The sequence below is a fragment of the Carettochelys insculpta genome, chromosome 5 (genome assembly GCF_033958435.1).
Source record: "Carettochelys insculpta isolate YL-2023 chromosome 5, ASM3395843v1, whole genome shotgun sequence".
NCBI lineage: Eukaryota > Metazoa > Chordata > Testudines > Carettochelyidae > Carettochelys > Carettochelys insculpta.
The window spans coordinates 37,652,006-37,669,526 of record NC_134141.1 but is presented as its reverse complement, the minus strand read 5'-3'; the positions used below and the strand labels follow the sequence as shown (position 1 = coordinate 37,669,526).

At 39.8% G+C, this 17,521-nt stretch overlaps 1 protein-coding gene across 1 annotated transcript in view; it reads left to right on the top strand.

Moving 5' to 3' along the window:
- The first annotated feature begins 5,901 nt into the window (after window positions 1-5,901).
- Window positions 5,902-17,521, top strand: part of SLC24A2 (solute carrier family 24 member 2) — a 165,792-nt gene continuing 154,172 nt past the window's right edge. Inside the window, exon 1 of the mRNA XM_074994104.1 lies at window positions 5,902-6,834. Within this exon, the coding sequence (XP_074850205.1) occupies window positions 5,902-6,834 (933 nt within the window). The remainder of the gene's footprint in view (window positions 6,835-17,521) is intronic.

Sequence of the window (17,521 nt, the reverse complement as noted above, 5' to 3'; positions counted from 1 at the left end):
ACCATTACTTTGGCCTACCTTCTTGATAACATGTTCTCTCTCAATGTGAATGGTAAAACTCATTTACTATCGGAATGCTTCCTAAATTATCTGAAGACAAGGATCAATTTTTTAACTTTAAAAAGTGGCTATTTTATGTCATATGCACTTCTCCAGCTTTGTCAGACTGTAGACGATTCAAGTCCTTGTCTGTGTGAAAAAAGTTATTATCAAGGAGATGACTGCCGAGATTGTCAAAAATAAATTGCCTGAAACTGAATCTTTAAGCCCTCATTTTGGCACTAAAATAAGTGATCCAATTTACAAAAGCGCTGAGCCACCTACAAACTCCCACTGGTTTTAAAGGGAGCAAGTGGATGCTCAGCACATGAGATGCCTAAATATGGATTTAAACACTTGGCTGAAGAAAATAAAACATTTTTATTGAAATGGGTATAGCTTCTTGGTTGAGGCTTTCTCACCTCTCTGTGCACTTTTCATTTTGTATCTGTGCTGTTTTTTTCCTGCCTCTCCCTGATTGTTGTTTATTTATGTAGAATACAAAATGTGGTAGGCACTTTGAAAAGGTCCCCCCACAAAGACTTTATAAACAAAATACCTGAATCCAGATAAAATCGTGCATCAAATGTAACTAATCACAATTTTGTCAAAAGACAAAAAGGTAACAAGGAAAATCCAATAATTTTACAAAAAAAAATTAAGTGAGCCCAATTTGGTAATCCTTATCGCATACTTTTTTATATTTTTCATCTTTGCATGGATAATTGCCAAGATATTTGTGTATCTAATAAACACACCTACTGATCTGGCTTCCTCATTTCATCTGAATCATTCAGCAACAACGCACAATTCCAAGTCTTTGAACAGCTGGGAAAAGAATGGCTTCCATGGCTGATAATGTGCTAGCCCAGACCACTGGAATATGGCATCCCTGAGTGAAACAGAAGACAGTTAAGTACAGTATGGGAGAGCTCGTAGTTCTAAAATAAAAAACCCAACCAATCAAAGACAAAAAAAAAAAATCTAGAATGACCTTAAGATATCTTTAATTTAAATTTGAGCCAGGGGGTTTTAAAATATCTTTAAAAATCTGCTTCTCAATTACATTGGCATGTCAATTTCACTGTTTTAGTAGCAAAAAAGAAAAAAAAAGTTACCAGTATTTAACTAGTGGTGCATATGAAATAAGGAAATGCTATGGTTTTTATCACGCATCCAGAACTCCAAATCACCCTTGCAATTTCCATTAAATAGGCCGTCTCAACAGACTGGTCAATGGGTTGCAGACAAACTTTTTTTTCCACCATGTTTCTCTCAGGTTGGAGCTGAGGCATGTTGATGGTGAGGGATAAATCCTGTTCCCACTGTGACAAAGTCCCTTGTCAGCCTCTGTGGGTCCCTGCACTTCCTGGCAGATCTGTGCTGCCTCAGAGACTCACGGAGGCCCCCCTTTTGCCCAGACCTTTCCAAAGGCAGGGGTCTCCACTTAGCAAGCCATCCTCATCATAGGCAGGACCAGTACAGGGAGAATAATACCAGTCCCCTTGCAGGCCCGAGCCTGCTCCAGTAAAGTGATCCCTCGGGGGAAGGGTGGGGGGGAGTCCAGACCCACCCTCTACCCTGGACTCCGGCCCAGGGTCCCCATGAGAACAAGAGGCAACCGGCAGGACCTTTACCCCTGCCCCAAAGTAGTAGCCTCACCCTGGGCCACTTCACCCATCACTTCCCCATGGTACCTTTTCACTCTGCTCCTCTGGTGCACCTCCCAAAACCTTCCCCCTTGCTCCCAGATGGGGAGCCTTTTATAAGGAGCACAGGGCCTATCTGACTAATGAAGAGTTGTGCCTAGACAGGGACCAGAAATGTATGGGCCCACCACCCAGTATACTGTCCTCCTCGAAGGCTCTGGAAGCTTCCACGTAAGGGTCTACCACCGGGTTTACCACACCACTATTTATGTTGGACCTGTTCTGTAGACAGAGATCTTTAGTCGAGGTGGCGGGGAATTTTTTCTCGGGCTGTTCTCATTCCCCCCCACTTCCCTTTTTCAGGCAAAAATGAAAAAACCAAAAATATTTATCAGATAAATTTATAAAGCAGTGGGTTTCAAAAAACCTCCAGATCCCCGCAAATGGCATATGTTGATTGTCAAAATGTCCTATTTTGACATTTTAAACTGGAGAGTTTGTTTTTCAAGTAAAATTACTTTTAGTTTTGAAATTTTAGGAAGTTTAGACAAAAACGGTGAAAGGGAGAAAGGTCAAAAACAAATGAAACTTTTCAAAATCATTAAGATATCTTTTGACTGATGTAAACTGAAATTTTCTTCATATTTTTGGGTCATGAAAATTTTTCCAATTCTGACTTTTACTCTCCCTTCAGGGTGGGAGGAAAATCTTCGCACGTTGAGAAAACCCATGGGCGCTATGGCTACACACAGCGCGAGGGCTGCCATGTTGCTCCCAGAATAGTAAAGAGAGAAGAAAGGTGAGGTGATATCTTTTAGTGGATTAACTTCTCCTGGTGAAAGAGGCAAAATTTGGAGCCACACAGAACTCTTGGCCTCTGGGAAAGTCTCCGGGGCCCCCAGTCTTTCCCCAGCCCTAACTTCCTTCCATGGAGCGGGAGGGAGGAGAGAAGAAAACAGGATGAGCTGGTGGCAAATCTCTCTCAGAGCAGAGAGGCAGATCATACCGGGAGGTGCTAGGCCTGGATTGCGGTGACTTTGTGTCACAACCTTCAGCTGGCACACACCGCTAGGCACATGTTCCTCTGGTTGCAGAGGAAGACGAATGTGGGAGGGGTAGCCTCCCGCTCCTTGCCTTGCGGTGTCCTCTGTGGGCGAGCGAGGGCGGCAGAGCGGGGGTGGGGGGAGGGAGGAGCGGCGGAGGCAGAGCAGGGTGGGGAGAGGGCCGGCCGGCAGTGGATGCTGTGCGGCTGGCACAGGTCAGTCTTCCCCGGAGCGCAGCCTCTCTCCTGGCCGGGTGCGAGGCGGCTGCCAGCAGCGTCCAGCACCAAGTAGTCTCCGCTTAGCCCGTCGCTTCCAGGCGGAGGGGCCGGTCCCGCTTGGAACAGCGGCGGCGCCGGTCGGGCTCCACTCATGCCAGCCACTTTCTGCCCCAGCCCGGCTAGGGAGAGCGCGGCACCCCGGTAAGTGCTGGGCCCCGGGCGCGGGCTGGGGCGGCGGCAGCGGGGGGAGGAAGGGGCCCAGTGGGGAGCTCCCGTTGGTCTTCGGGAGAGGCAGAGATTGTGGGGTGCAGGAAGGGGGTGTAACTCCCCCATACCAATAGTGCGGCATCTATTACTCCCCAGTCCTTTGCCCTGGTTTCTTTGTGGGAGACACACCCGTTCCTAATGGGAAATTGGGGTGCCCCACTCCCTGGGGGCGATAATGTTCTCCATTAGGGTACCTTTCGGAATGAACCACCCAGTTACAGGGGGGGGACACCTCCTGCTGGTAGAAGGCACATCCACCCCAGATGCTTTTCCTACCCTGGGGGGGTGCCCCCGCTCATGGGACAAGATATTTCCCAATACTCCATCCCCCCACCATGTCCCATGAGCTCTAAGGAGACAGTGCAGAAGTGTGAAGCTGAAGTGTGAAGAAATAGGAACATAGTTCCCCTTCCCCAAAGACCTCACCCTTTATAGGGAAGAGTGTTCTGAGGCTTGGCTTTGCTTTCCTTTCGGAGCAAGGCAAAGTTCTGCAAAGTTGGAACTGAATTACTGGCGCCTATTTGTGCGTCTGAGACGCCTTTGAAATGACCCAGAGGAAAGGTATATATTAGAAAAGAAAGTCAGGTGAATGGGCATTTTTGTAAGTATGTTTTATGTGCAGATATGGGTTATCGTATGGGCTCACATCTCTTAAGTGTGTGTTGGTTTATCAATTTATCTAAATAGTAGAGCTATCAAAGTTGGAGAGGTATAAGGTGTATTTTGTCCTTCTGTTCCTGCACCTAGAATTAAATTTCTGATTTCCCTTTATAAATATCTCAAGAGAGAGACATTGTGATCATTTGTTGTTTAAATTGCAAACGCTGCCACTAATAATGTTTTTTTTAATCTTCACTGTTTTCTGTAATTTTTGGCAATCTACAATAGAACCAATTTAGAATGGAAAATAAAATATTTCCCCTACGTTCTGTAGTCCAAAAATTGTATCTCTGGCATCATCTGGGAATGGAAATTTTGTTAATAAAATCAAGAGAAAGCAATCTGACTGTGCGACTGCTATATGCACAAATGTGATAATAGTGGAAATTCTTTATTTAACAAGACTGCAATTACTGGTTTTAAAAATTATTTCAAATTTATTTTCAACATTTCATATAGTCTGCAATAATCAAACATGCTAACATCTTAATGTCCTGGATAAGTGGTATGGAATAAGGTCTTTCACCGAGCATATTCAATATGCAGTAGAAGTATTAATTATTTTTATTGCTTACAGCATGACTGTATAATTTGTTTTCTGTGTTAAAATATACTTTTAAAAATGTTTAATTCACTCTAAACAGCCATTATTTACAGCACTTTTGAGTTATACTATACGCATAATACACGCTAATGGCCAATACTGCAAACTCTTATGTGGAGGAGTCCTTACACACATATAGTTCCATACACGTCAGTGGCAATATTTTAGTTTGCTTAAGACTTTGCAAGATTGGGCACTCTGTTTTTAGACTATGTGTGTCATATGTTCTTTTACGTTATCAACAAACAAACAAAAAAACAGAAAAATAATGTCTGGGATAATCCAAACACTTTAGGGTGTCTGAGCCTGATCCAAAGTAAATTAACATCAAAGGGAGCCTTTGTCTTTTATTCGGGGAACTTTAAATCCATCTCTTAATGGAACATATAGAAGCCGTAGATGTTTGATCTTTATTTTGATATTATTGTCATCAGTGTTACCTAAAATTCAATTATTGTTGTCTTTAATGTTTAAACCAAAACTACTTGAGCTGCATAGGTAGTTTGAATAGGGCCATATTTGCCCCGTGTTTGTTTGTGCACATGTGTATTCATTCCCACAATATTTGGGACTTAGGCGTTGTGTAATCAGAGTGACAGATAAGGATGAAAAGCAATACTTTTAGTAGTATCCACTGACACAATAGTTTATTCATGTTTGCCCTTGTTTTGTGGACAGATTTTAACCTCCCCTGGAATTATTTGTCATCTACTGAAAAGTGACATAGTTCTGAATGCCATGAAATGGTCTGGTTACTGATGAATGGATTTTCCTCCTATGCAGAATTTATTTTTGTACTAAAACAAACATTTATTGCTATGTCTGCTGGAAAGCTTAATTTTGATTGAATGCAACATAATACTACATTGGAATTTTTGTTTGAGGAGTTACAGCCATGTTGTTTCCAGGGTATAAGAGAGGCAAAATGGTGAGGTAATATCTTATATTGGACCATCTTCTGTTGGTAGAAGAGAGAGCCTTTCAAGCTTCACACAACTGTTCTTCAGGTTGGGAAAAGGTAACCAGAATGTTATAGATAAATAAAAGTTGGGACAGACAGAAAGGTGTAATGGGTTCACACATGTAGAAGGAGACTACTTAAAGAAAAGTAGGCAATTAAAACCTGTCGAATCATAGGGAAAGTGTTTAATATGCTGCGTGAGGCTCTTTGTTTAATGGTGTATAGTAAAACAGCTTTTAAAAAGTCAGGTTTCTAATCGTGTATTGTTATAATAATATTAATAAAAGTTATTTTTCTTTTTTAGCATGAATGACGGATATAATCCATCTGAAGCATAAAAATACTTGATTCTGGAAAAGCACATGAAAGCACCTTTAGCACTGAAATCAGGAAGAAGTATGAAAGAACAGTCCATCTGATTCTGAATTTCTGGGCCACATCATCTTGCAGAGAACAAAAAATGGCTCTTTCTAGAAATATTACTGCAAATATTCTTGAAGAATGGTGTTTGAAGGAACCACTCTTCGGGTGTAGGAGGCATCAGAATGTCAGGAAAAAACTGAGACTGATACGCATAATAGGTCTTTTCATAAGTATAATGGCCATTAGCACTTTCTCTCTTTCAATTAGTGCCTTTTTCAAGATGGAGCCGCATAGCACAGAGATGACCAGTATTCTAGATAGCCAAAAGTCAATGCATGCGCATCAAAGAACTCTTATGGATTTCAAAGAACAGAATCAAAATGATACTCGAGATTCACCTATTTCTATGAAATATGAAACTGAACAGAGTAACGCAACAGAACACTCCAAGGGCGAGTATCCAGAAGATCTTTTTTCTCTTGCAGAAAGAAGAAGAGGGGCAGTAATCCTCCATGTCATGGGAATGATTTACATGTTCATAGCCTTAGCCATAGTTTGTGATGAGTTCTTTGTTCCTTCATTGACTGTCATCACCGAAAAGCTAGTCATCTCTGATGATGTGGCTGGGGCAACGTTCATGGCTGCTGGTGGTTCAGCTCCAGAACTCTTCACGTCTTTGATAGGCGTCTTTATATCACACAGTAACGTTGGCATTGGAACAATAGTAGGATCTGCAGTATTCAATATCCTGTTTGTCATTGGAATGTGTGCTTTATTTTCTCGAGAGATCTTGAACCTTACCTGGTGGCCACTCTTTAGGGATGTGTCCTTTTACATCATAGACTTGATTTTGCTAATAATCTTTTTTCTGGATAATTTAATCATGTGGTGGGAGAGCTTAACACTGCTGACAGCTTATTTTTGTTATGTGACTTTTATGAAATTCAATGTTCAAGTAGAAGAATGTGTGAAAAAAATTTTAAACAGGAACAAAGTTGAGAAGGTAACAACCACAGATTCTGAACAAAAGGTTAGTTATTTTTTCATCTGTATATAATTCTGAAATGTTATTGTGTCTTAAGGGTTCTTGATGTGGTAAATACATGTGAAATGGAGGTTTCTAGGTTTTACCAAACATTTCTGTGATTACCATTACAGTCCACAATACCAATCAACTGGAACATAAGACACGGAATGTAGCTTTTTACTCTACAGTAGTCCAAGCCACATGGGTAGTCATTCAATAGCCAGCATTTCCCATATTATAGTGTTTGAGATACTACACCTTTCCCCCTATACTGTTAAACTTTTCATTTTTCTTTGCAACATATCAGTGGTATAGTATGAGTGGGCCCATAGTTTAAACAAAAGATATCTTTATTGCACATTATCTGTCTAGCTGAACATACTGCAGTTATAAGCCTCATACTTTGGCCCTGTGATGAAAGGTGGAGATGTCTGAAATGGTATTCAGTTGTTCTGGTTATCATCAACTTGATGGATGTAAATAGAAAGAGAGAGTTTCTTAAAATAGGAGATATTTGAAATAATTGCAAAGGAGAATTCATAAATAAATACTGCATATAGATTGTGCAATTTTGTCTCAGGCTTTCGAATACTTGTGCAAATTTGGCACGATGGCGTCGGGGGGTTAGAGCTTTTTTATACTGTGGACATGAGATGCTGGCATGGGAAGATTATTTATACATCGATGGTACAATCAGATTTTTTTGCATTAGTGAAAATTATGTTGTTCAGTAAATTATAATAGAATTAGCCACCATTTTGTATATGTCTACAGCAGTCACAAAATGGTGGTATAGAATAGAAAGAGCAATCTTGATCTCTTGGTAGCTCTGTGTGTGTGTATTATATGCACAAAGGGAGAAAGGGGAAAGTGCACAGTTTGCTGCATTTCTTACTCTGTCTGGGGAAAGCAGGAGGCAGCTGAGATGGGCACTTTGCTCTCACTCCCTGAGAGGGACAGGAAGAGGAAGAGCAAACAGCACTGGTTCAAATCTTGGGGAGGGTGGCTTTGACTCCCTTACGCTACCTGCATACCCCCTCCAACACACACACACACACTTGCTTTATCTACTAATCTGTTTATAAAAGACATATGCTGTTATAATTTGTCATCAACAAGCATGAACCATTTGAAGTTTTCTCTCATCCCAATAAAAATTGAATCTTTCCATTGATTTTAATTATCTAGGTTGTTCTATTTCAGGCCGTAAAGTAACAGAACCTATGCACATCATGATAAGGAGTTCAGCAGATTGGTATAGTGGACTATAATGGTAATCACAGAAATGTTTGCTAAAATCTAGAAACTTCCATGCCACGTATATTTACTGAACAGAAGAATAAAATATTTGAAAGCCAAATGAAATGTTCTGAATGCACACTAAAGTACTCTTATTAGACTTGACGAATTAGACAGCAGCCATTTTGCAAAATTCACTCGTACTATATTATAATAACTAAATCGTTTTCTTAAAGGTGACTCCATACCTATTTCAGCTTGTACATTCCAGTGGTTCACTTTTGTGTGTGTATAAGTAAAGTAAGAGGGATATTAACTAATGATAAAATCGTTCATTTTTGAGCAAAATTAGCTTTGCACCATTTTTGTAAAAATATTGGGAAAATGGATTCTGCTAGAATAGTGACATGGATATTTTTGAATGAGTCATGCTTTAAAAGATTTTGGAAATTTCTATTAAGACTTCGAAACAATCTATTCACTATCAATTCTTTTGGTATTCTTATTAAGAACAATAACATGGATGTAATATAGTACGTGCTTCAAGAGGAATCCTGCTGTAGTTTTGCATTCATTATTTTACCATTAAAAGTGTTAAATAACTGCTTTGTATTAATTATTAAATGAAAGAAAAAATGGTATATGCATATGTCTCTCCTATAGAAATGTTGAAGGGGTTCACTTCATGCAGTAATTTCTTAAAGCAGAGAATAAAAATGCTTCTGTACTGTACTCTGTATGCAGTATTCAGTGGTTAAGCTCCTGGCATAAGGATGATTACTGTCCAAATAAAGGAGATTAAAAGAGGTGCAGAGGTGGCAGTCTTGATCTTTGAAGGCAGAACTGCCTTATTTCTATTACTATCCCTCACTGACTGTAAATCCCTGCCAAGGAGGAAAGAGCCGTGGTATCCAAAGCAAAATAATATTGCACATTATAAAATTAGCATATTTATGTTCACAAGCAACAGATGTACTTGTTCCTAATACAAAATTGGCTTTTCTTTGATGTTTTTCTGTGGGGCATTGAATAGTGACACAGTTCTTTGAAATTTCTTCATTGTGAATCAGGATGTTTTCAGGGATTCTAGCTACAAAGTGGGTTTTTTGCTTTGGAGTTCTGCAAGATTCAGTAGATTATTCTCTTATTCCTCCTTGTTACTTCTTCCAATTGTGAAGTACCAGCTCTACCATGGGTAAGTTGGAAAGTGGTCAGCCAACAAAACTGTTGTTTGGGGTATTTATCTTTAAGACTTTGTTGTAATCTGACAGCAGGTCAACAGAGTTCTGAAAGGTCTAAATAAAGAATCATAAAGCTGGATGGGCAAAGGGTTAAGTGGTTTAGCAACAAATCTCAACTTCAAAGAGTAAAAAGTGTAGCTGATTATGGTGATACATGGAAAATGTTTGAAAAGGTTAGAAGTCGTGTTGAAGTAGATGACAATACTCTGATCATCAGTATCTTTCAGTAAAAGTCTTCAAGAAACTTGCTATGCTGTAAGAGGCAAAGTCACCCCATTACAGGAGCCTGCATAATTAAAGCTAAAGCAGGGCTTACATGGTGTATACTGCACAGTGAATTTCACCCTGTAAAAGAATGGTCTTCTGAGCCTTTTGATGTTTTTTTAGTCTTAAATCATTTTGTTTGTCCATTTAGCTTCTTGCAAAGAGATGGTATAGGTCACTTTGTCTATATTTAAATGTCAATCAGTAATATCTCCTATCAAATTAAAAATAGATCTTCATTACATATGAAATCATGTCTGCCTGCCTGCTAGTATTTCTCAGAATAGTTCTAATGTTTATGTCACCATTCTGTGTCTAAGTGCCTCTTGAATTTCACATAGTTCTGAGCAGTATAGTTGCTACCAGGAGATGGTTGGCACTGAAATGCAAACAGAAAGCCATTTTTGTGGTGCAGCCTTCTTTTATTTTATGAATTATCTATGTAAGTGCCTTTGCCTCTGGACAGGAACATCTGAATATTGAGCAGTTTAAATTTAATGAGGGTTTACCATGATCCTTTCTGGTTTTCTGAATCTTGTTCTTTAAATTTAAATATCCCTTTCCCCTTTAAGAAAATCTGGCAGAAGTAGAGATGGACCAAGGCATGCTAACAACAATTTAGTGAAATGGATGAGAGCGGTACAGACTGCCAGCTCCTTGGGGTACAGCCTATGCAGTCCTTGGTGTTTTCTATAGCATCAAACATGCCAACAGTGCGCAGTGAAAAACAGTACCGTAATCAATTCCATTTTGCCTTTAGGCAAGTGGTCATCTTCTGCTGGTGAACTCTGCAGGAATGTACAAACAGGATGGTAATGGAAAGAGGAAGATGCGGGGGGAGGTCATAGAAGAGACACAGAACAAAAGTGGATGGACAGATGGGGAGATGAAGGGGGGAAGAGTGAAATATTAACAGCACATTACAGTTCAACCTTTACAGTTCAACCAGACCCTGCGGCATGAAAGCTCGTTACCAAATAAATTATTTAGTCAGTCTTTAAAGTGCTACAATGACTGCTTGTTTATTTCATCCATATAAATGGATCTAGCATTAGCTGAGGTGCCATGGCTGCGTAGTCTGTCCTTGCCACTGAAAATGCTGAAACTTTTTTAAAGCTGAAAGTCTTCAATCTGTTCTTGAGATGGCAACTCCCATCCAGTTAAATACAATTATATTATTCATTACAGACTTCCCACAGCAGTGTTGGCTCATAAGGCAGAAACTAGTCTCACCCATTCCTCTCTGTCATTTGCTGCTGTTTCCATCAGCTCCATATTGTTGAAATCAAATGTTGTGCTCTCCCTGCTAAGGGTTCTTCTGAAAGTTTTTTCTGGGAAGCCTTGTTTCCTCAAATATGTTAGCTTCCACTTGACAACTTCATGTAAACGTCATTGTGTTGGCATCTGGAATAGATGTTCCAAAGGTGTCCAGCCTTTCCATCTGATTCTTCTGGAAATCGACTGCTGGTTGGTATTTTCTCAGATTTGTTCCTCAATGATGACATCTTTCTGAAGAATGCCCAGAATTTTCTATAGGCACTTGTTTTTGAAGTTTTCTATTTTTATAGTTTTAGTAGATCACTAGCTCATGAGCTCTGAGGTTATTTCTGAATTCACCATCATCAATAACCGTGGGCTCAGCGCCCGTTGGTGTCTGATACCTCTCTCACTATTTCCTTCCATCTTTCCCTATCCAGTGCAGAGCGGCTTAGTTTCTGTAGACTAGCTCCGCACCAATCTACTGCATCATCTATCCATTGTCTGCGGGATCTGCCTCTCCTATTCGAACCATCCATTATGCCAATTACTAGGGTCTTGATTTTTCGTTCATCATTCATTCTGCAAATATGTCCGAATAGTTGTAGCTTCCATTTTATAACCTTCTGCATCACGTTCTCTTTTGGCTGTATCTTCCGATATAATTCCTCATTGGTGACCTTTTGCATCCATCCTATTCTCAGAATCTTTCTCTAACAACTCCTTTCGAACTTTTTGTTATCACCCATGTCTCACATCCGTACAACATGCTGCTGTATACACACGTTTGCAAGACGCCCAGCTTCATTCTTAAGCTAATTGCTTTGCTTTTCCAGATCTTATCCATTGCCTTCAAACTCGCTCTTGCTTTTGCTATTCTAGTCACTGTTTCCTTCTTACAGTCTAGATCATATGTTATGTTGCTCCCCAGATATGTGAACTTCTCTACATTTTCTAATTCAATACCATCCACACTGATCTTCCTTCCTATTTCCTTATTTCCAAATACCATTGATTTTGTTTTATCGATGTTCATAATCAGTCCTTACCACTTCCCTTCTTTGTTTAACACACGCACCGTTTTCACTAGCTTCTCCTCATCTTTCTGAATTGAAAGTTCTCATTTTTTTCTGGTGCCAGCAGCTAACCTAATGATAGGTCTGCCAGAGGTTTCCCACCTCCGATCTAGTCAGGGGAGATGCTAAACAATATTGGGGGTAAAATGCAGTCCTGTTTCACACAAGTCTGTTGTCTGGTTATTCACCCTCAGCACATTGTCTTTTGTGCATAGCATTGGTAATGCTGATCACGTTAACTGGGAGTCAGTAGGACTGAAATATATTCCACAATGTACATCTGCATAGATTATCAAATGCCTTTTGAAAATCAGTGTAATTGATGTTGAGGGGAACTTGCCATTCTATATGTTCTTTTATGATGGTTCTTTGTGTGAATAACTGATCTACACAGGATCTCCTGGACCTGAATACACCTGGTTCTTTTCTAAATGTTGTATCCAATGCCAGATTCATCCTGTATGGTATCATGCTCTATTGAGCTTTTTTTTTTTTTCCCCTATAGAAGAGTTGTGTAACTGTTCTCCAGTTGTTCCAGTCAATACAATCACACATTTTTTGGTATTCTGACAATGATTCTGTGTTTCCTCTGATCCAGAGGGGTCTCTTTTTCCCAAACTTAATTGTGCATCTATGTCAGTTTCATTTGGGTGATAGTTTCAGGTGCTTTTAGCATTTCTGCTGTTATTTGATCTCCTTCTGCTGCTTTCTTATTTGTCAACTTCTTGATTTCAGCCCACTTATGACATATGCGTTGGACTCCTGTTAACAAATTGATCAGGTTCATATGTTTCAAAATCTGATATTAGAGTGCGCTGTGACTCTGGAGGACTTCTTTGAAATGCTTTTTCTTTCTGTTCTTCACTCCAAGCATTTTGCCATCTTTGCTTCTTTTTGGTCCATTTCCTGTTTTGAAATTTCCACAGTGTTTGGTCACTTGGTCAACAGTTCTATGGTTTCCTATTCGCCTTTGTTTTTTTTTCCAGTATGTAGTTGGTCTTAGAATTTGGGAATTTTTCTTTAAGTTCTTTGCTTTCCTTGATGAGACCGCAGGTCTTTTTCCACCTGTTTTGAAATCCAGCTGTGAAATCAAAACCATGCTATGCATGCTGTAGCTTGCATCACATTGTCTCTTAGCACTGCCTATTTTCTTCAGATACAGTCTGTGTCTCATCATCTTCTGCCTCAACTCTGCTTCTTAGTTCAAATTGGAGTGTCTTGCAGTATTCTCGTTTTCAATTTTAAGTCCACTTAAAACAGCATGGCTCTGGCTACGCTAGCCCCCACCTTTCAGAAGGGGGATGCTCATAAGCCACTTCAGCAAATGCTAACGAGGTGCTTCTGTGAATATGCAGCACCTCATTAGCATAAAGGCGACCGTACATTTTTCAAGAGTGCCACTTTCGAAATGCATGCTGCCCGTGTAGACAAGGGCCTTTTGAAAGGACCCACTTGGACTTCGAAAGCCTCTTTATCCCAAAACCAAATGGGAAGTAGGGGCTTTCGAAGTCCGGAGGGTCCTTTCAAAAGGCCCGTGTCTACATGGGCAGCGTGCTTTTCAAAAGCGGCACTTTTGAAAGGTACGCTGCTGCGATTATGCTAATGAGGTTCAGCATATTCGTGGCAGCAGCTCATTAGCATCTGCTGAAGTGGCTCATTAGCATACCCTTTCCAAAAGGCAGGAGCTAGTGTAGCCACGGCCCATGAGCAAAAACTCATTACTTTAGGTAATGGACCATTTGGCAGGCTGCAGTTCAAGTTTTTAGTACAAAATTTTGTGACAACTATATTCTTTGTTGCTGAAAGACTCAAATCTCATCTCTGGGTACATATCCAAAAAGAGCTCCATTTGGCAACTAAAACAATATATAAGTGGCACAAGAATGTTGTGAAAGGACAGAGGGAGGGTAACAGTGTTGAGAAACAGACTTAAAGTTATGTACTAGTCAATTTTAAGTCATCATCTGAATATTAAGATAAATTATGTTTAAAAATAAATTCTTATCAGTGAGACATGGTTTGAAATGATCTTATTGCTGACTTTCTAGTTTTGAAAAGTCTTAATAAATTACATTCGTTGTCACATATGCTGCTATAAGGCGTACTGATCCATACAGATTCAAAAGACTTGGCACATTAAAAGTGTGAGCCTTTAAGGTGCTACAGGTCTGCTTTTTGGTGAAGCTACAGACTAACAGGGCTACCCCTCTGAGACTATGCACTGTAAGTGACATACAATTGACAAGGGAAACTTTCAGATATCTTTAGGCAATGCCTAAAAATTATAAAAATTATCCAACTTAATATTATCCAGTATACAACTGTTTATAGTAAAATATCATGCACAGCCACAATAAATGTGGAACCTAGTACAGCCTTGCATTTGTAATAAATGTTGTGGCCTGTTGAGTTCACTTTACTCAGGACTTTCACCCATGAATCCACATAGTTTGCAGACCTTCTAACCATGAATCTATCCTATCCCTATCCCAGCATATTCTTTCTAGTGTAAGAATGGAGAGAGGAGAGTTTATGAAGTTTTATTTTGTGGTTCATAGGAAGTTTATCTCCTTCTTTAGCCTTTCCAGAGCTGGCCAGTCCGTTTCTCCCCCTCCACATATACCAGTCCTGCTTCATTTGGGATCTCAAATGCCTTCATAATGAGGAGAATGGATTTTCCACACAGTTTGCAAATATTATACAATTAAAATTAGCAGGGCCACATTCTGGCCCCATTAAGACATAATCATTGTGTTTAAACCTTGGCGGCGTCTACACTAGCAAGTTCTTTCAAAAAAGTTTTCTAAACAAGAGGGTCTTTTGAACAATCCCGTGGCGTATCTACACACAAAAAGAATTCTTTTGAAATTAATAGAAAAAATGTGGCGCTCCTTTTGAAAGCGCTCTCATTTCCAGAGAGCATCCCCTTTCCAAAGCTTCTTTCAAAAGAAAATGTGTAGATGCTCTGCAGGGCTCTTCTTTCGAAAGAGCAGTCCTCATGGCATCTGGTTTTTCGATCCCTGGCCCATTCTTTTGAAAGAGAAGAGGCTGTGTGGATGCTTTCTTTTGAAAAAGCAGATTGCTCTTTTGATACCGTTTTTGTGTGTGGATGCACTCTCTCGAAAGGGATTCTTTTGGAAGAGATATTCTAGAGGGACTTCTTTTGAAAGATCTCTGTAGTGTAGCGGTAGCCCTTATTTGCTTGTATTTGTCTTAAAAATGCTGAAACTTCTATGAGAGCTATTAAAGTTCTGCTAAGTCTTTGGAATGGTGCTAAACCTTAGGATTCTCATTGACATACATGATTTTTATTAGTGTTTGTAAGCAGTAGTTGGAACCATTATATAGGCATTATTTTCAGTTCTCTTCCTAGCATCTACTATTAATTGATCCTCAGAGAAGCAAAGATTATGAGGATTTTTACCCTCAGATTATCTTGTTTTTTTGTGTATTCCTTTGAGTTGGCAAGCTAAATGTGGCAGCGTGAAAATGTGAGACAAATTAAATGCTTGTACATCATGGCCACCCACAATTTTTTGATCATGTAGGCACTGTTAACTGGAAAGGGGAAAGCGAAACTAAAGATTTAACACCTTTAGTTACAACAGATCCATCATTTTATTAAAACAATCATGCATTAAAATCACCTCAGGTAATATTTCTTAAAGCTTGTATAATAATGATATTGCTACTTAATGTGGACACGTGTTGTTAAAAATTTGTTCATTTGATCTTTTGAAAACAACACATATCCTGCTGTGACTTCCTATTACAAAATGCTTTGCCCCTTATTGTATCATCTTTGCACAATCACAAATAACTTACGATGGTGGTGTCAGTTATATTACTGTAGCCTCCAGAGCCCCCAGGTTTGATCAAGACCCCATTATGTTAGGCTCTCTACAAAGTGCGGGATGTAATGTCTTTCATTGGCCCGTCTTCTGTTGGTGAGAGAGAGCAGCTTTTGAGCTTGTAAGGAGCTGTTCTTCAGGTTCTGTATGAACACACATGAAATCACTGTCTGTGCCCTAAAGAGCACTATAGTAGCAGAAGAAAAATGGCAAATGAAGGGTTTGAGAAATGAGATGTGATCCAATGTATACAATTTTCATATACTTCTATGTATGTACCTATTTTTATTATTATAGATAGTGACAACTGTGTGGCTGATTTTTTTTCCTTGTGGCAGAGGTACAGAAATTTGAAAGAATTGTTATGAATTTCTGTGTTATGTAGCAGTAAGCTGACATCCTCCTGTTCTTAATTTAATAAAAAATAATCTTCTCTTGTATAACAGGAACTAAAACTAGCAAGTGGAATGTGCATAGTTGTGCTTGGGAATAGACCAAGAGATTTTTTTTAAATGCTCATAGATTTTAATTCTTAACTCTAAATTTTAACTAAGAGTAATTTATTAGGGGTAGGTCACAGTTGGTCAGTCAGAATCAGACTGAAATATTCTTAATTACACCAGTATTAATTGGTTCTTTCATTTCTTGATAGGAAAAATACTGTTTGAGAGTATGAATAAATTGTACATGTGCCTGCTGTAAAACCAAACACAATCAACTAGTAGCTGTTCGTTGACCTCTGAAGATGTAGGATCTGATGGGATACTAGATGGGAACGGCTCTGGTGTTACTACAGAGAATTCTTTCCCAGGGGTCTTGCTGATGAGTCTCACACACATGGTTAGAGTGTAATTAAATGCAATATTTGGGGTCAGGGTGGGATTTTCCCCTGGGTAAGATCAGAAGAATCTCTGGGCATTTTTTGCTTTTTTCTGCAGCATGGGTATGTGTCAATTTCAAGTTTAAACTAGACTAAATCGTGTATTCTCTGTAATTTTAAGCCATGATTTGAGGAATTCAGTAATTCAGCCAGAGCTTAGGGTCTGTTACAAGAGTGGGGAGGTTCAGTGGCCTGCATTGTGCAGGTCAGACTAGATGTACAGGATGTTCCCTTTTGACTTTAATGACTGTGAATATATAATATCTGTTACTAACCAATGAGCAATTATTTTGCTGTCAATTATAGCTGGGCAGAGCACGGTAATGCTGTTTGTGATGGTTTGCCACGTCTAGGTTGCCAGGTGAGGTGATTAAGATACCACTGGACCCATCTTCTCAGTCAGGTTGGCCCTGGTCTTGCTGAGCTAGACTCTCAGGCCTCCTCCAGTGATATGCACAGGCAGGGCCACAACCAGCTGCTGATACAGACACTGAGCCTTAATCCACACTATCAAGTTTAAAGTGCTGCCATAGCAGCTCTTTATTGTGGTAGTGGGATCACGGCAACAGTGCTCTGGTAAACCACCTCTTTGAGAGGACTGGGGATGTGTGTGTTTTGTCTCACCCCTGAGAGAGGAAGGTACAGCTACGTAAAATGGCATTGTAGACAAGCCCTTAGACTCTGCTTCAGCGATGTACTCCAGCACCCGGCTGCTCATCTCTGCTTGGGGTACAAACCCAAAGTTCCATGAAGTTCACCTCCTTCCTCAGTGTGAAGGAAGGTATGCACAGTCTCTTGCTCTTCTTCCCAGTTAGAAATTACATGAACTGGGTTGTGTTATAAATCAAAAATAAGGTGATTAACTGTGAAAATGGGGTCAAA